Source organism: Dunckerocampus dactyliophorus, chromosome 13 (genome assembly GCF_027744805.1).
Source record: "Dunckerocampus dactyliophorus isolate RoL2022-P2 chromosome 13, RoL_Ddac_1.1, whole genome shotgun sequence".
NCBI classification, from domain to species: domain Eukaryota; kingdom Metazoa; phylum Chordata; class Actinopteri; order Syngnathiformes; family Syngnathidae; genus Dunckerocampus; species Dunckerocampus dactyliophorus.
The window spans coordinates 1,609,481-1,629,294 of record NC_072831.1 but is presented as its reverse complement, the minus strand read 5'-3'; the positions used below and the strand labels follow the sequence as shown (position 1 = coordinate 1,629,294).

Here is a 19,814-nt window from a genome sequence, read left to right as displayed (position 1 = left end):
CAATCATCATCACAACTTTATAGTGTCACCGAACAATGCAGCAGTGAGAGCCACTCTCAAAAAAAGAGTCTAAAGAAAAAGACAGAATCATTGAGCAATTGAAAACCACCATGGATGACATGGATCAGAACATGCGAATGAATGATGTGGTCGTGACGGGGCTTCGGATCAAACCTAGCTCCTATGTCAGGGCAGTGGCCAATAATGACGAACCAGATTAAATGCATGTCGTCTCAACGGAGCAACAAGTTGTCACCTTTTTGCAACCTAAGGAGGTAGACATAGACATCCAAACTATTGACACCTGTATCCCGCTGTATGGCAGGAACAGCACTACACCAGTCATCACTGTCAAGTTCACAAACAGGAAATTCAAGACTACACTGCTGAAACAAGGAAAGAAGCTGAAAGGAACAAACGTCTACATGAATGACCACCTGACAAAGCGCAATGCTGAAATGGCTAAGAAAGGACGTGATCAGAGGAAGCAAGGAAGGATCCAAGGAACATGGAGTGCAAACTGCAAAATCTTCATCAAAGTAAATGGAGGACCAGAGGCCAGAGTTGTTGTTGTCAAAGACATCAAGGATCTACATAAATACTGAGGTCTCCCAACATGGAGGAAAACAGATCTAATATGCCACAAGAAGGTCTGCAATTGGACACTTTTTGTTTCACAGATCACAAACAATTGGATATGGAAAAAGACATACTGTAGATCCGGACTCAATTGTTTTTTTTCACATGACAAATGACTGTTGTTATACGGAGGAGCAATACAACAATAATCTTAATATCGGCAATAAGTTGTCCATTATCCACATAAACAGCTGAAGCATGTACGGTATGCAAACTTTAATAACATCAAACAATATTTGAACCAATTCAAGGAACCCTTCAAAGTAATTGCAATTTCAGAAACCTGGATTAATGCTAACAGAGGTATGGACTTTGAGCTGGAAGGATATGAAATGATCTGTATAACCCCAACAATTCAAGTGGAGGAGGCATGGCTGTGTACGTGGACAAACATCTGAACTACAAAATGGTGAAGAATATGTCATTTGTTATTGACAACATCCTAGAATGTATAACGACTGAAATCAGCAAAGAAAAAGCAAAAACATGTTTATAAGATGTGTGTATAGAACTCCAAAGTCAAGGATTGGAATGGATTGAGACAATCTTCACAGACATAGGTCACAAAACTATTTTTATACGTGGAGACTTCAATATTGATCTCTTGAATCCACATAAGTCCAAGGAAATAGATGACTTCACAGACACAATGTACTGTTTGAGTCTATATTTTCTCATATTATCGAGAAGCTATTTAATAACAGTTTGGACAAATGTATGAATAACAAGGAATTACTAGCAGGTAGTCAATACGCATACGGAGCTAACATTTCAACGTCTATGGCACTGATGGAAATCCCAGAGGAAATGACCAACGCTTTAGACCACAGAAGGTGTACAGTTGCAGTATCTATGGATCTCACAAAAGCCTTCCATACAATTCATCACAATATTTGAACAACAAAATGAGAAAGGTACGGAATCAGAGGATTAGTTTTGAATTGGGTTAAAAGTTACCTTAGTAGTAAGTAGTAGTTAGCAAACAGGAAGCAATTTGTAAAGCTAGGACAATCCACATCTGCAAGTTGAAACATCACGCGTGGAGCACCCCAGGGGTCGATATTGGGACCAAAACTGTTCAATTTGTATATCAATGACATTTGTAAAGTAACAAAGGACTTAAAGTTGGTATTATTTGCGGATGATACCACTGCCTTTTGTTCTGGGGAAAGCACACAAGAACTCATTAAAAAGGTCAAAGATGAAAAGGTTATATTAAAGACGTGGTTTGATAAAAACAGATTCTCCTTGAACTTAAATAAAACTAAAATAATGTTCTTTGGAAATAGCAGAAGGATACGTATGATCAAATACAAATAAATGGACTATTTAAAGATTGAAAGAAAATACATTTCTGGGGATCATAATAGACGAAAAAATGAGTTGGAAATCAAAAATATACAACAAAAGGTGGCGAGAAATACTCCAATATTGAATAAAGCAAAATTTGTTCTTGATCAAAAATCACTCCACACTCTACTGTTCTTTGGCATTACCCTATCTAACTTATTGTGTGGACATATGAGACAATAATTATAAAAGCAACCTTCACTCACTCAATGTACTGCAAAAAAGATGGGTGACGATCATTCATAATGACAAGTATAGACAACATACAAACCCTTTACTTTTCAAATCAAAAATATGAAAATCTGTTGATTTAGAAAATTTTCAAACAGCTAAAATAATGCATAAAGTTAACAACTTGTTGCCCAAAAGCGTCACACAGTTTTTCTGCATCAGAAAGGAGAAATATGATCTTAGAGGAAAATATAACTTGAAATACTTATATGCAAGAATAACGCTGAAAACCCACAGCATTTCAGTATGTGGAATTACATTATGGAACAGATAGAGTCAGGAACTCAATGTATATTATTTTTTATTATTACACTGATTATTATATGGAAAATATTCTATGGAACGCAGGAAGTGAATAATATGTACTGTACAAGATGTAGAATGGATGGGGGGGGGGTAGGATTAAATAAGCTTTGCTTCTTGCTACTGCTTTGGGACATGTGGAAGTGTGAAATGATTCATGAGATGGATTCCATCATAACCTTCATGCATGTTCAAATCTAATGAAACCAACCAAACCACACAATCTTGTCTCTTGTTATCATTATAACACAAACAGCTTGTCTTGTGTTGTCTTCAAAACACTCGTTGTGTGTTGATGTTGCTCAACAGAAACATAGTAGTAGTAGTATGTACAGCTTTAGACAGTGATGCTATCACAGGGGGTCTCCAAAATGTAGCTCAAATGCTAGCAGTAGCTCACCAGCTGATGTCGAGTAGTCCACCAAAGAATATTTGCCTCACCTCTTACACGACGCCTGTATTTCATGACACTGGCTGGAGATGTGCTTTGGAAATAAAGTGCTGCAAGCTGCATAAAACACAAATAGTTCACCTCTTCTTTCTTTTTGTCCAAGTGCTGAAGTTGGATACACCTGTGCTATCATAACCCTGGACTCTCAATTCATACTGTTTATACAGGATAGATTTCTATAACAAAAATATTGAAGTTGTTTTTGTTAATTGTGTTATTTTGAACTAAATATATTACTGAATTTCCCATGTATTCATATTACTCTAAAACAGGCATCAAATTAAATGCTGTACTTGGAATTGAATCTTGTACCTTTGTACTAATAGTCACATAGCACTATTGGACTAAATAGGTCAGGTAACAAAGGAGGCTCAACATTTTAGACTCACTTTAACGGCTCTGAGCAACTTTGCCATTAAATTAACAGTTTTGAAATGTTCTCCGTTCATGTTCAGCTGCTTGTTGAAAAAAGTGAAATAAGTTCATGAATAAATAAGTCATAAATAATTGATATTTGTGATTTTTTACAAATGCAGACGCAGAAGTGGTACGACACAGTGGCAGCAGTCCGCCCTCCCATGCAGCCCACCACCACAGCTTCAAAAAAATGCTCGGGGAAACCCTAGGTGAATTGGCTTCTATTATCTTTTAATAATTGGAATGTTACATCTCCCAACATATTTGCCATTGCACAGAACCAGCAGGAAAGGTCAAGTGCACCAGTAGCAGCATGTATACAATTAACAAACTTCAGCATATTCTGAGCAACCAACATCAGAAAAATCTGCCGCTATTCACAAATAAATAATAGACTTCTGAATTCATATTTTCCTGAAACTCACCTTTGTTCTACTGCTGATTATTAAAGAACGGAAAAAGGTAGAAACAAACTTTTTTTTCTGATGAAAGACGGGAGTCTAATCTTTCTACTGTATGGGTAGGTTCCATGTTTATAAAGCCATAGAACACAATATCCAGTGTGCCCTGAAAGATCAGTCAAAATCGTCTAAAATGGCTGCTACTGAAGCAGTTGTCTGAAAAATGGCTGGGATTGAATGAATTAATATCAACTTCAGTTATTTTTCACATTTCTGCAGCTGTTTTTTTTTTTCCCCCCAAATCTTACATTATCTTCATGCATTTTCTTCTCGTAATATTATGACTCCCCATAATATTTTGGCTTTAACCCCATATTACATTTTCCCCCAAACTTTACTTTTACTTTTTTTTTTTGTTTCTCATATCACAATTAAAAAAAAATAATTTTTGATTGAAAATTTCAAATCTATGCTACTGAAATAACATTACTTTTCCTAATAATATTACGACTTCATGTTCACAAAATGAAGCCAGCTGCGGGCTGCACTTTGGGCACCCCTGGTGTAATACGATGCATGGAATCAAATGCCAAGCAAGGTGTTGAGATGCGGACCTGCTGATGATGAAGGACGGTGAGCAGCGTTTGAGCCGAGCTCAGACTGCGGCAGTGCTTCCAGCCCAGCAACAGCAGCAGGCGACACAGAGGCTGGAACTCGGAGTGCAGCATGTCCCTCAGCTGGCTGAACTCCTCGTGTTTGATCAGGTCAAGTGCGGTAATCTGCATTCGGGGCGAGAAAATCACATTTTCTTTTTACTTGAATCAAAAATATTTAAAGGACGCTTTGTCGTTTCTTGCAGGAAGCTTCATCTGATGTCACGTTCAAGAAAACCGGCCATTTGAAGACGATGATTTATTCGTTTCCCTTGGTTATACTTGATTGAACACAACCTGAAACAAGTATGCACATAATGTATGTCCTTCTCTATAAAATGATGACATTAACATGACTAACAATTATACATATTACGTTACAAGGCTAACAGCGAGTGGCAATAATCCGTTAGCAATTGATACGCCCATAAAAATGCTTACTTTCAACACATGGCTCACTCCTCCCCCTCCAAAACCTCCTGCTCGCTCGACATTCTCCTCCCATTTTGGATGAACATTTGCAATAAAAGTGACTCTTGTACTGTAATTGTTATGAGATTAGATTCAACTCCAGAACCCTCCCCCCTTCTCTCTTCCATCGCCATTGTTCCATTGTTGAAATGATGAGTTAAAAAGTCAAAAATATGAGATTAAAAAAAATCTAATTAGGCGAGAAAGTCAAAATTATGAGATAAAAAATTCTAAATTATTATTCATAATTATGAAATAAAAAGTTTAAAAAAAGTCAAAATTATGCAATAAAAAGAAAAAAGTCAAAATTATGGAGGTAAGAAAGTCATAATTATGAGACATAATTATGAGTCATATTATGAGAAAAAATCATAACTATAAGATAAAAAGTCATAATTATAGACAAAGTCATCATTATGAGTCATAATTACGAGAAAAAGTCATAATTATAAGATAGTCATAATTATAGACAAAAGTCACCATGAGTCATAATTCTGAGATAAAAAGTCATAGTTATAAGAGTTATAAGTCATAATTAGACAATAGTAATCATTATGAGTCATAATTATGAGATAAAAGTCATAATTAAAAGATAAAAAGTCCTAATTATAGACAAAGTCATCATTATGAGATAAGAAAGTCATAATTATGAGACAAAAAGTCATAATTATAACAAACGTTAAAATTATGAGATAAAATGTCAAACTTACAACATAAGTCAGAATTATGAAATAAAAAGAAAAAAGTCAAAATTATGGAGGTAAGAAAGTCATAATTATGAGACATAATTATGAGTCATATGAGAAAAAATCATAACTATAAGATAAAAAGTCATAATTATAGACAAAGTCATCATTATGAGTCATAATTACGAGAAAAAGTCATAATTATAAGATAGTCATAATTATAGACAAATGTCACCATGAGTCATGATTCTGAGATAAAAAGTCATAGTTAAGAGTTATAAGTCATAATTAGACAATAGTAATCATTATGAGTCATAATTATGAGATAAAAGTCATAATTAAAAGATAAAAAGTCCTAATTATAGACAAAGTCATCATTATGAGATAAGAAAGTCATAATTATGAGACAAAAAGTCATAATTATAACAAACGTTAAAATTATGAGATAAAATGTCAAACTTACAACATAAGTCAAAATTATGAGATAAAAAGTGATAATTATGAGACAAAAAGTCCTAATTATAAAGACAAAAAGTGGAAATTATGAGCCAAAAAGTCATAATTGTAAGATAAAAAGTGGAAATTATGAGACAAAAGGTCATAAGTATGAGATAAGAAAGTCATGATCAGGTGCTATGTGATGAAGGCGGCACATGTGTAGTTTGAATCTCATAATTTAAACGTTTTATCTCATAATTATGATTTACCTTTGAGGTATTTTTTTTCTTTCAGTGGCAGAAACAGGCTTCCATAGAAAATAACTAAGCAGTGAATGTTGAATAGGAAATGTGCGTGGATCCACTGTTCATATGATTATTATACTACTGTAGTTACTATCTACAGTGTATATCGTGTAGTACAAATAAGAAAATGTTGGAGTTGCCTACTCTGATGAGTTGCGTGTCATGAACACTGACAGTCCAGGGGCCTTACTTATAAAGCTTGCGTACGCACAAAACGGGGCCGAAGAGTTGCGCATGCCATTTTCCACGCCAAGTATAAAAACACAACTTAACGTGAGAATGTGGGCACCCCTACACTACCTTTGTAAATGGCATACGCACCTTTGGGACACATGGCAAAAAGGCCACATTGTAAGTGGTGAAGTGAACTCCATCCACCCATCCATTTTCTATGCCGCTTACCCTCATTAGGTTCACGGGTATGCTGGAGCCTATCCCAACTTACTTCGGGCGGGTGGCCAGCCAATGGCAGGGCACATACAGACAAACAAGCATTCACACTCACATACCTATGGACAATGTAGAGTCTCCAATGAAGCTAACATGCATGTTTTTGGAATGTGGGAGGAAACCGGAGTACCCAGAAAAACCCCCCACTTACGGGGAGAACATGCAAACTCCACACAGAAATGCCCAAGGGAGAATCCAACCCAGGTCTTCCCATCTCCAGGCTGTTACTGTGTTGCCAACATGCTAACCACTAGACCACCGTGCAGCCCGTGAAGTGAACTCATTTGTTAGAAACAAACATGCAGTGGAAGCCAGTAAAGATTTATCCATCTTTGCATGAAAACATCACACCGTTCTTGGCTTAAACCATTTGTGGAAAGTGTTGTTATTTGACATGACACTATGATGGATATCATTTATCATAAACACCATTACACATCAGCGTATAGTTATTATAGTTATTAGTTATGTATAGTATAGGTGCCTCCGTCAGCCTCTCCTCCGGTTATCATCCTCAGACCAACGGCCAAACAGAGCGGGCCAACCAGGGCTTGGAGACCGCCCTCCTCGTGGGCCTCCTTTGGGTGGAGTATGCCCACAACTCTCTCGTCAGCTCGGCTCCAGGTATGTCTCCATTTAAAGCTGCATACGGTTGCAGTGTTGTCCTGTTGAAGAACCCAGCTGGTACCACACACACGAGGGCCCTCAGTCAAGAGGGATGCCCGCCCCAACATCTGCATCCGTTTGACGACCCCGCACCACATGAAGCTCCGGTGTTCCACTGAATGAAAAAGCACCCCAGACCATGATGGCCCCCCTCCACTGTGCCGGGTAGAAAACATCTCAGGTGGGATCTCCTTGTCATGCCAGTAACGTTGGAAGCCATCTGGACCGTCAAGGTTACATTTTTTCTCATCAGAGAATAAAACTTTGTTTCACCTTTCAATGTCCCATGTTTGATGCTCCCTGGCAAAGTCGAAACGGGCACTTTTGTGGTGTTGGAGACAAGGTCTTTGAACTTGTTTTTTTAAATCCTTTTTCCGCAGATGCCGTCTGATGGTTATTGCGCTGCAGTCGGCACCAGTAAGGACCTTCATGTGGGTGGAAGACCGCCCTGTGTCTTGATGACAGCCAATGGGATCCTCCGGCTCAGCGCAGGTGTGATGTTTTTGGGTCTACCACTTGACTTTTTTGTTCCATAATGCTCAGGATCTTTCCAAAAAAGTAGAATGACTGATTTCCTGCTCCCAACCTCAGCAGCCATGGCACGCTGCGAGAGGCCTTGCTTATGCAGCTCCACAATCCCACCACGTTGGAAAAGAGAAAGCTTCTTAGCTTCACCATCAGGAGGGCATGACAGGGGGAATGCCCGACAGAAAATGAACATTTTAAGCAGATTTTGGCTTTTATAGCCTGTGGCCTTAAACTTTTGATCAGGTGATAAACAACCTATTTCAGTTTTTTTTTGTTTTGATTAAATTCTAAGTTCCAAATGTTTTTTGTCTCACCCCCCCTTCTTGCTTTTGCATATTGTAGCTCTACTTAAAACCTCATTAAGAAAAAAAGAATTCTCGGGATCAAGAGACACAGAGCTAATATCCTTAGTGCTCCGTTTCTCGACAGTTTATAAAACAAATAAAGTTTTTTTTCTGCATATGTAAAGTATGCCATCAACATTTATTTGTCTAACCACGGCCTTTATTTGAGAGGACAGTGTCAGGGCCGTGTGCGTAAACTTTCTCTTTCCTAAATGATGGCCTTTTCTTTTGTTGTGCTTTGAAATAACACACATCCAATACACTGGGTTCTCTACTTACGAACATCCGACTTGGGAACATTTGGAAATATGAACGCAAGCTGACTGGTCTATATTTTCATGTATTGCTCTGTAGCAACTCCATATTTATACTGCTACATGCTTCGACAGTAGAGGGCACTGTGACACTGCTAATTGTATTGTACTGTATTGTATTGTATTGTACTTTATTAATCCCACAGCAGGTAAATTCACTTGTTACAGCAGCAAGCAAGATACTCAAGTAAAGAATACATGGTACATAGACATAATAGGACCAACAGGAGAGGAAGACGGGACAGGGAGGAAGGCTAAGTTGTAGCTGTATGATACAACCCGGAGAGAGCGTGTGATTAAAGTTTATGAAGAGTTAATAGGCCTGCTTAATTCTACACCACCCACAGAACACTACCTCTTTTAGAAGAGTCTAACCACCACCACCATTTGTCCTTTTTTCAATAACTCCTCCTCCTCCTCCACCACAACGACGTATGCTCGACCACTCCTCTTTAAAGGTAAATAACATTTATCATTACGTATTATTATATCACTTTTATTATTGTTTTTTTCATTCATTATGCTGGTTTAATATTACTACTGCATCCAACTCATATTTCCATACATACACATATACTGTATATGTATACACGTACATGTAGTACCTATATCATTGGTAATATTACCTTTTACCCTACTTAAGAACAATTCCACTTAAGAACGGTCGTCTGGAACCAATTGTGTTCATAAGTTGGGAACCTGGTGTATACCTAATATTTTTATGGTGTTCATGTCATCATCAAGTTAAATATTTTTAAACTATCCATCTGGAAGAACAGCAATTGATTTTCAACATAACTTCTTCCCCATTTTGAGTCATTGTGTCGACCTTTAAATGGAAGAGATTTTGCTAAGCTTATGTTCATCTAAAATGTGGTATCAATTAGAAACAGGCTCACTAAAAACGGAAATGTGTGAGATCCAACCACTTTCTTTTAAGTTCTGCCACTGTGTGCCCCGTTCCACTGATGCAGTTGACAGCGGACGCTACTAGCTGCCACTCGCTTGTCTCCTTCTGAGTGGCGCAGCCAGAAATTTTTGACTGGGGTGGCCAAGGTGAGACCATTTCTCACATAGCGGTGGCAATAAGTCGATACCTGAAATGTCTAGATTGCCAGTGGGGTGGCCGGAGAGTGACCAAGAGTGGTGTTGGAACTGGACATAATTAACCAGCAGTATAATTATCACGCATGTATCGTAGTAGTGTGAAAGTGTGTTGCCCTGTAGGAATGTCTGTTTTAGGAATGCAGCGGTGACCTAGCAACAGAGAAGATGGCGACTCACGGCGCCACGGTGTCTGCTGACTCCAAGGATGCAGTCACATACTAACCGATGTCCTTCGAGGCTGTGCTGAAATGTGTTTCATACCACACATGTATTACTGATAACTGCCACAGAGACGCATACATATAAGAAAAGACAAGCACAGTTGTGCAGCTGCGTTGCTCACCCCATCCCTTAGAGTTGCACAACCTTGTAGATAGGGAACACCCAAATAAAAAGCGAGAGCTCAGAGAACGTATTCAGAGCGGTTTGGGAAGGCAACTCTGGTGCGACCTTTCCGTTCTCCTCGCGAGTAAAAAGATACGTTTGTTGTCTTGTCTCTTCTGTAATTTTGCTGTGTTTTACAAGTGTCACAGGAGTTTGAACCTGACAGGTGGGCATGGTCACCCTTGGTCAACACATACAGTAGCTCCGCCACTGCTCCCTCTTGTTATGCCACTGCTGTGTCCTCCAAACATGTTTTTACGGGCCTCCAGCTCTCCAACTAAGATGTCCACCTCAGTTTCAGTGAAGTTCCACTTCTTCATCTTTGGCATTTTCAGCAGCCATGATTCAGAAGAACCGAGCGTAATGCAGTCAAGGGTCATTAAATACGGACGTCGCATTCATGAGCCACTTTGCATTGACCATTTATGGCAAATTAACAGTGTGGAGGGGGCGTGACGTGGGGTGGAGTTGCGTAGGCACATTGGGACAGCAGATGAAGCACAAATTGCATGAATGTGTGCGTATGCTACCTCTTTTTTTTTTTTTTTTTAGGTCTGAATATTTTTGTCCATACGCACATTTTGGGTTTCTGGCACACGCAGACTTTTAGTCAGATTTCTACAAGTGAGGCCCCAGTTTTGTTTTGTTTTATAACATTCAAACTAGTGAGCTCCAAACAGGATGTGGGGTGAGTCCACTTACCAAGACCTGCTCAAGGAAGTGCTTCCCGCTACTCAGGCACTCAAAGTAGATCATCTTCCACACAGATGGACGATCCTTATGGCAACACAGACTGAGAGACAGTTTTCCTGCTTCGGATAGGTGCACTGAAAAAGAAAAATACGGCAATGTTACTCAACAAACAGGTGAGGGTGCAACCAACAGGGCGGTGGGACGCACCTGGGGGGTCAGGCGCGCTCCTCAGCAGACGATCCCTCTGCAGCCTCAGCGTGGCCGAGCCGTACGCCGACACGAGATCGTCGCATTGCGGCCGAAGCAGCGAGCTCAGGACCCTCTCCTCCGTCAGCGGCCCGTCTATGGCCGCCCACAGTGCTTCGCACAGCGCCTCCAACTGGCCGTTGCCACCGCTGGCGTTCCACGGCATCACAGCCAACACGCTGTAGGTCTCCTCCACCCAATCGTCCGACCTCCCCGCTCCGGTCTCGGGCTTTGCTAGTTTGTCCAGCAGGTGGCGGATGAACACGTGCTGCAGGGCGGCGCCGCTGATGCTCGACTCACCCTAAACGAGATGCAACATTTGTTAGCATTTCTTATGGGACAAAAACGTAAACCAGGCGTGCTCACACGCTTTTCTCTCCAGCGACGTCCACATAGTGAAAAATGAGAGGATGATATTTTGTAAAGCAACACATGTAGATATGCTAGGACGTTACATATATTTCAAGAAAAAAGTGCATCTTAGCTTTGTCTCACAGATGAAAAAGAAGATTATTCATATCAACTTCACTCTTTTTTCCATTTTTGCTGTTTTGTGAATAATTCAACTTCCTTTGTAAATTTTCTCCTGGTAATATTCAGACTTTATTCACACGATATTTTGACTTTATTCTCATGATATAACGTTTTCCACAACCAAATTTTTTTTGTTTGTTCCTCATATTTGTACAACTTAAAAAAAAAAAAAAAAAAAGGTATTTTTTATTGAATATTTCAACTCTATGCTACTAAAATGACATTATTTTTCCTCATAATATTACCAGTATATTCTTGTAAAATTGCAGCTTTTTTCTTGTTAGAAAATGCTTTTTTTCTTAATATTTTGACTTTATTCTTGAAAAATTATTTCTGTTTTTATTTTTAAGTGTTCCAGCAATTTCAAATTTCTTCCTGTAAATGTTCTTTAATAATATCATGACTTTATTCCCATAATATTGTAACTTTTTCCCCAACCTAATTTTCCACAAATTCTAACTTTATTTTGTTGTTTGTTTCTGCACATTGACTTTTTAGAAAAATAACATTAACAAAAATAACACTCTATGCTACTAAAATGACATTATTAAATGACATTATCGTAATAATATTACAAGTTTGTCATAAATTTGAGACTTTTCTTCTCGTTAGAAAAAAACTTTTTTTCTCTTAATATTTTGACATCATTCTGGTAAAATTACAGCTGTGCTTTCCATTTCTTGTTTTTCATCCAACTATTTCTTCTTGCAAATTTTCTGCTTGTAGTTACAACTTTATTCCCATAATATTTTGTCTTTATTCCCATAATATTTTCACTTTCTCCCCCAAGCTAAAATTACAGCTGTTTTTTTTCCTATTTCTGCTGCTGCTGTTGTTGTTTTTTTTTTGTTTGTATGATATTTGCTTTTATCTAATATTTGGACCTTATTCTCATAGTATCATAACTTTTCCCCAACCTAATTTAACCAAAAATTACAACTTTTTCCTGATTTTGTTTGTTCCTCATAATATTATGACGTTTACAAAAAGAACATTTCTTAAGTGTGGGTACAATACTGGGTAATAGGAGTGTAAAGGTGACTGTAGGGGTGTTATTTCATGTGTAGAGGGTCTAATCATGTTAAAAAGCATATTAAGAAGGTCGTAAACAGGTTTGCTATGTCTTATTTTCTCTTTTGTCTACGATAGAGTAATCGTAGTGTGTAAAAGCAATTTTAGAGGTGTTACAGTTTGTCTATAGAACTCTAATCATGTTAAAAAGCATATTTAGAAGGTGGTAGAAAGGTTAATTATGTCTTACTTTGTCTTATGTCTACTATATTGGGTTTGGGTAATTGGAGTGTAAAGGTGACTAGGGGTTTTATTTCATGTCTAGAGGGCTCTAATAATGTTAAAAAGCACATTTAGAAGGCAGTCAAAAGGTTTTATGTGTCTTATGTCTTATTTTCTCTTATTATGTTGACTATATTGGGTAATCAGAGTGTAAAGGTGACTATAGGGGTATTATTTTGTGTCTAGAGAGCTCTAATAATGTTAAAAAGCGTATTTGGAAGGCGGTAAAAAGGTTTTGTCTCTTATGCCTTGTTTTCTCTTATTATGTCTACTAATTGGAGTGTAAAGGTGACTATAAAGGGTGGTATTTAATATCTAGAGGGCTTTATTAATGTTAAGCGGTGGTAAACAGGTTTTTTTATGCTCTACCAAAACATTTCATAATTTCAAATAAGGGATCCTACTTGGCAGGAATTAATTTATTAGCGAGGGCTTACCCTACTGCAATTTGATGGCACGGTACCTGTAAGAAATGAGCGAGCAACTGAGCAAGTCGAGGCCTCTTCTTCTCCAGTAAGGTCTGCAGGCAACACTCCACGGCGGCATGCGTGGACGTTAGCGCTTCTGAGGTGCTAAACGCCTGCTGCACCTGCTGCTGGAACACAGGTGATGTCATAGTCTGCAATAGATAGCGAGAGATGACTAATAGGGTCAGACAGTGCAACCTGAAGAAGAGGCTCCTCGAGGCCCTCTGACCACAGATGCTCCAACAGGAGGAGGAACTCCAGCTCTCTTTTGATGCTAGGAGAAACCTGCCATGGGGAATTGAATGGTTACCAATGCATATAAATATCACACATTTCTGCTGTTGCTGTTTTCTGTGTTTAGTGAGAGGGCCAGACGTGATCACCAGAAAAGGTTTAAATGATCATAAAAGCTAAATCTCAACTTTGAACCTCCGATGCCACTTCCTGTCCTCATATCTGTCCACCCGCCACCAAAGTCCCTACTGGCATTTACTGCAACACACACGAACAGGAGTTTCATTTAAGCCTTAAATGGCTTATTAACTCTGATTGTGTCTACTAAATTGGGTAATACGAGGGCTATAATGATGTTACACACGTGGACAAAAGTGTTGGTACCCTCCGTTCAACGAAAGAAAAACTCACAATGGTCACAGAAATAACTTGAAACTGAAAAAAGTAATAATAGATAAAAATTCTATGAAATGTAGCCAATGAACGTCACACATTGCTTTTCAACCAGGCTTCAACAGAAATATTGAAAAAAATAAACTCATGAAACGGGCCTGGACCAAAATGATGGCACCCCTAGAAAAGAGTGAAAATATTGTGAGCAAAGGGACATGTCAATTCAAAGTGTGTCCACTAACAGGTGTCTACAACCTTGCCATCAGTCCCTGGGCCTATAGATAGGACTACAGTCAGTCCCTGTGCTGTTTGGTCACATGGTGTGTACCACACTCAACATGGACCAGAGGAAGCAAAGAAAACATTGTCTCAGGAGATTAGAAAGAAAATGATGGACAAGCATGTTAAAGGTAAAGGCTAGAAGACCATCTCCAAGCAGCTTGATGTTCCTGTGACAACAGTTGCACATATTATTCAGAAATGGAAGATCCATGGGACTGTAGCCAACCTCCCTGGACGTGGCCGCAGGAGGAAAATTGATGACAAATCAAAGAGACGGATAATACAAATGGTCACGAAAGAGCCCAGAAAAACTTGTAAAGAGATTAAAAGCGAACTTCAAGCTCAAGGAACATCAGTGTCAGATCCCACCATCCGTCGTTGTTTGGGCCACAGTGGACTTAATGGGAGAAGACCAAGGAGGACCCCACTGTTGAAAACAAGTCCTAAAAAAGCCAGACTGGACTTTGCCAGACTACATGAGCTTCTGGGAGAATGTCCTATGGACAGAGGAGAAAAAATGGAACTTTTTGGCAAGGCACATCAGCTCTACGTTCACAGACGAAAAAATGAAGCAGATCAAGAAAAGAACACTGTCCCTACTGTGAAACATGGAGCAGGCTGTTATGTTCTGGGGCTGCTTTGCTGCATCTGGCACAGGGTGTCTGGAATCTGTGCAGGGTACAATGACATCTCAAGACTATCAAGGGATTCTAGAGAGAAATGTGCTGGCCAGTGTCAGAAAGCTTGGTCTCAGTCGCAGGTCATGGGTCTTGCAACAGGACAATGACCCAAAACACAGCTAAAAACACCCAAGAATGGCTCAGAGGACAACACTGGACTATTCTAAAGTGGCCTTCTATGAGCCCTGGCCTTCATCTTTGGAAGGAGCTGAAACATGCCTTCTGGAAAAGGCACCCTTCAACCCTGAGACAACTGGAGTCATTTGCTCATGAGGAGTGGACCAAAATACCTACTGAGAAGTGCAAAAGTCTCATTGACACTTCCAGGAATCGTTTGATTGCAGTGGTTGCCTCAAAAGGATGTGCAACAAGATATTAAGTTATGGGGTGCCATCATTTTGGTCCAGGCCTGTTTCATGAGTTTATTTTTTTCAATATTTCTGTTGAAGCATGGTTGAAAAAAAAAATATTGGGGTATACGGGATGTTAAGGGAGGGATAGTACCTCTGTAAGATGGGCTTGCCATGTCCTCTGAAGGATAGCTCAGACGACATTTATTTTATTTTTTAACTATAAATATATATATATATATATTTTTTTTTAATAAAAATGCACATACATAAAAGTACCCCCCGACCCTAATGAGGAAAAGCAGCAAAGAAAATGGATGGATAAATAATAGTAATACAATAGTAATACTAAAAACAATCAAATAAAAAAGTCTTGCATTGTTTTTTATTTTGTTTTACAATAAATATATACCGTAAACAGGAAAACTGTTTGGTTTTTTGGTTTTTTACTGTGTGTATGTATAAAAATAATTTCAGAAAACAACACTAAAAATCATAAAATAATAAAAGCCTAAGTGTCTTTCTGATGTGCATTATTTCCAAGCTTTCGCAGGCCACAAAACACTACGGCGTGCCGAATCTGGCCCCCAGGTCTTGAGTTTGACACCTGTGTGTTAGTTCCACTTTACCTGCTCTTCTGTCCATTTCTCCAAGACTTGAAGCCAAAACCAAGCCAGCTTGTGCGGACTGCCCATAGACTGCCATCTAAAAAGGCACATTTATTTGGGGAAAAAAAAAACATGAAAATGAACTGAAACAAAGCTAGGAAAAGCACTGGAACACAGTATGATGTGTACCCACTTCAGCTTGTAAGGATGACAGACAGCAGCCTTCAGTATCTCCTGAAGCTTCCCCGAGTGTCCTCCTGCGGACCTGACCAGCTGTGGCACGCAGGCGCTGGCCAGCTCCCACTCCCCGCACCTCAGGCACCTCTTGAAGTATTCAAAGAGGTCCCGCAGCGAGGTCTTGGCCTCACAGCCAATGGGATGCGAGGCCGGCTCCATTGGGGCACTGATCTGGCTCAGTGAAGGTGTGCTCAGGTGTTCCAGGGGATGGGGGCTTCTTGACCTTGAAGCAAAATAGCAATCATTTCAATGTCTCTAAGGCAGCTTGTCAGACTGCTTACATCACGTGTGTCCAGAGTGGAAAATGATAGGATGCAACTTTGCCACTTTTGTACTAGATGTACTAAGAAGTTATATACTGTACATATTTAGAGAATAAAGTGCATCTCAGCTTTGTCATACACTCCTGATCAAAATCTTAAGACCAGTTGAAAAATTGCTAGAATTTTCATTTTGCACATTTGGATCTTAATGAGGTTTTAAGTAGAGCTACAATATGCAAAACATGAAGGGGGGGTGAGACAACAAGCATATTGAAAAAGTCATTTCTTGAAAACAATTCAACTGAAATAGGTTGTTTATCAGCTGATCAAAAGTTTAGCTCTTTTGGACCATCCTGATTTCAATCCCATAGAGAACATTTGGGATGGATGGCAAGGGAAGTTTCTAAAAATGGCCATCAGTTCCAGACAGTTGATGGCCTTGGTGAAGCCATCTTCACCACTTGGAGCAATGTTCCCACTAGCCTCCTGGAAACACTGACATCAAGCATGCCCAAAGCCATTTTGGAAGTGATGAACAAGAACGGTGGAGCTCCTCATTACTGAGTCCTACTGACAACATTTTTGGTTCTGGTTTGGAGAGGTTTTTTTTGATCAGCTGATAAACAGCCTATTTCAGTTGAATTGTTGTTTTCAATTAATGACTTTTTCAAAATGCTTGTTGTCTCACCCCCCCCTTCTTGTTTTGCATATTGTAGCTCTACTTAAAACCTCATTAAGATCCAAATGTGCAAAATGAAAATTCTAGCAATTTTTCAACTGGTCTTAAGATTTTGATGAGGGGTGCATAGGTGACAAAGCCTAGTAAGAATATTAACTTTGCTCTTTTCTTTTTTCCACATTTTATCCCAAATATTTCCACTTTCTTTAATAATCATACATTTTCTTCTCGTAATATTACGACTTCATTCCTATAACATCATCAACATTTTCCCCAACCTAATTTTCCAAAAACAACTTTTTTTATTAAGACTAAAATATTTTCCTTTTTAATACTTCAAACTCCATGCTTCTAAAAATTGTTTTGCTCAGAATATTACATTTTTCCCGTAAAATTATGACTTTATTCCCATCATATTATAACTTTCCCCCCCAACCTACTTTTAATTTATTTTGATTTGTTTCTTACATTACGACTTAAAAAATTTTAGAAACATTTTTAGAAACTGAAGCTTTAAGATGACGACTTTTTCTAGTAATGTTATGACTTTATTCCCATAATATTATAACTTTTCCCCCCAACCTACTTTCCCAAAAACAATATATTTTGTTTTGTTTCTCAGAACATTACGACTTAAAAAAAAAACTTTTTTTCTTGACTATTTCAACTCTATGCTACTACAATGACATTTTTTTCCTCATATTATTAAGTTATTCTTTTTTCTCTTAACTTTTTGACTTTATTCTTGTAAAATTACAATTTTATTTCTGTTTTTTTTCAGTTCAACGATTTCAAACTTTCTTCTTGTAAATTTTCTCCTCATAATACCAAATATACTGCTCAAAAAAATGAAAGGAACACTTTGAAAACACATCAGATCTAAACTGGGGGAAAAATGATGTTGAATATGTTTCCTGATAATAAGTGGGTGATGTATTAGTAACAAAATGATGCCACATCATTTGATAGAAATGAAAATGATCACCCTATAGAGGGGGGAAATCAAAGACACCCCAAAAATGAAAGTGAAAAAATGATGCAGCACACTGGTCCATTTAGCTAAAATGTCATTGTAGCAACTCAAAATGATTCTCAGTAGTTTGTGTGGCCCCCACGTGCTTGTACGCATGCCTGACAACGTCGGGGCATGCTCCTAATTTTTCGAAGTGTTCCTTTAATTTTTTTGAGCAGTGTATCATATTTTGACTTTAATTCCCATATTATAACTTGTCTTCAACCTTATTTTCCAAACATTACAATTTTATTCATTGTTTTGTTTGTTTTTCATAATATTACGACTTTAAAACAAATGTCTTTTTTCTTTACTTCAACTTTGCTGCTAAAATTATATTTTTTCAGAATATAAATGATGGCATTCTTCATTAATTATTTTTTTTCCTCTTTATATTTGTATTTGTACTTTATTAATCCCACAGCAGGGAAATTCACTTGTTACAGCAGCAAGCAAGATACGCAAGTAAAGAATACATAGTGACTACAACATGGTTCAGGTGGTGCAGGTGTTGTAGAGCCTGACAGAGGTCGGTATGAAGGACCTGCGGAACCTCTCCTTCTTACACCGTGGGTGTAACAGTCTGCTGCTGAAGGAGCTGCTAAGGGAACCCACAGTGTCATGTAGCTTAATAAATTCTTAATAAATTGTCTAATTTTTCATATACTGTACACTAGGTCCCCAACTTACGAACATCCGACTTGTGAACATTCGGAGATACGAATGCAAGCTGACTGGTCTACATTTTCATGTATTTTGCCTTGTAGTAACTCCATATTTATACCGCTACATGCTTGACCAGTAGAGGGCACTGTTACACTGCTAATGGGACCAACAGGAGAGGAAGATGCTGGGGAGAGAGTGTAAAGGAGAAATGGAAAGCTAAATTGTAGTTGTATGATACAACCCTGACAGAGCGTGTGATTAAAGTTTATGAAGAGTTAATAGGCCTGCTTAATTCTACACCACCCACAGAACACTACCTCTTTTAGAAGAGTCTAACCACCACCACCATTTGTACTTTTTTAAATAACTCCTCCTCCTCCTCCACAACGACGTATGCTCGACCACTCCTCTTCAAAGGTAAATAACATTTATCATTACGTATTATTATATCACTTTTATTATTGTTTTTTCATGAATTATCCTGGTTTAATATTACTACTGCATCCAAACTCATATTTACATACATACACATATACTGTATATGTATACACGTACATGTAGTACCTATATCATTGGTAATACTACCTTTTACCCTACTTAAGAACAATTCCACTTAAGAACGGTCGTCTGGAACCAATTGTGTTCGTAAGTTGGGGACCTAGTGTATGCTGTGTTCTCTTGCAAAATGGGCGGTGGGATGAAGGTTCATTTGTTTCTATATTACTAAAGACTTTTTTGGACTTTAAATTTATGTAAATCAATTTATTGCATTTCAATTTTGTGAAATTATTTTGGCTTTTTTTACATGATATTATGCTGAAAAATGGAATTGAATAAGATTTGATATGAAAAGTTAGCGTTAAAAAAACATAGTTAAACATGTTAAAACATAGTATTTTAACAATTCAGTTTCCAGATAATCAGTGTAAAAAAAATCTGTGCAAGTAATTTAGATGTTTCAAAACTCACACATACACTTCCATTTTTTGGAAGACCCGTGTCATGTGACGATGCACTTTATACCTGATTCGCTGGCTCT

At 38.3% G+C, this 19,814-nt stretch overlaps 1 protein-coding gene across 4 annotated transcripts in view; it reads right to left on the bottom strand.

Annotated features, from left to right (window-relative positions):
- Positions 1–19,814, bottom strand: part of zfyve26 (zinc finger, FYVE domain containing 26) — an 81,913-nt gene that overhangs the window by 60,931 nt on the left and 1,168 nt on the right. For 3 of the 4 annotated variants that reach the window (XM_054797503.1, XM_054797501.1, XM_054797502.1), the window contains exons 2-8: positions 16,112–16,378; positions 15,940–16,015; positions 13,570–13,656; positions 13,368–13,496; positions 11,039–11,378; positions 10,841–10,965; positions 4,407–4,571 (exon numbers count right to left, since the gene is read on the bottom strand). In XM_054797503.1, the coding sequence (XP_054653478.1) occupies positions 4,407–4,571; positions 10,841–10,965; positions 11,039–11,378; positions 13,368–13,496; positions 13,570–13,656; positions 15,940–16,015; positions 16,112–16,314 (1,125 nt within the window). In that variant the 5' untranslated portion in view covers positions 16,315–16,378. Of the gene's footprint in view, positions 1–4,406; positions 4,572–10,840; positions 10,966–11,038; positions 11,379–13,367; positions 13,524–13,569; positions 13,657–15,939; positions 16,016–16,111; positions 16,379–19,814 lie in introns of all 4 variants that reach the window. The other variant, XM_054797504.1, reaches the window with a different exon arrangement.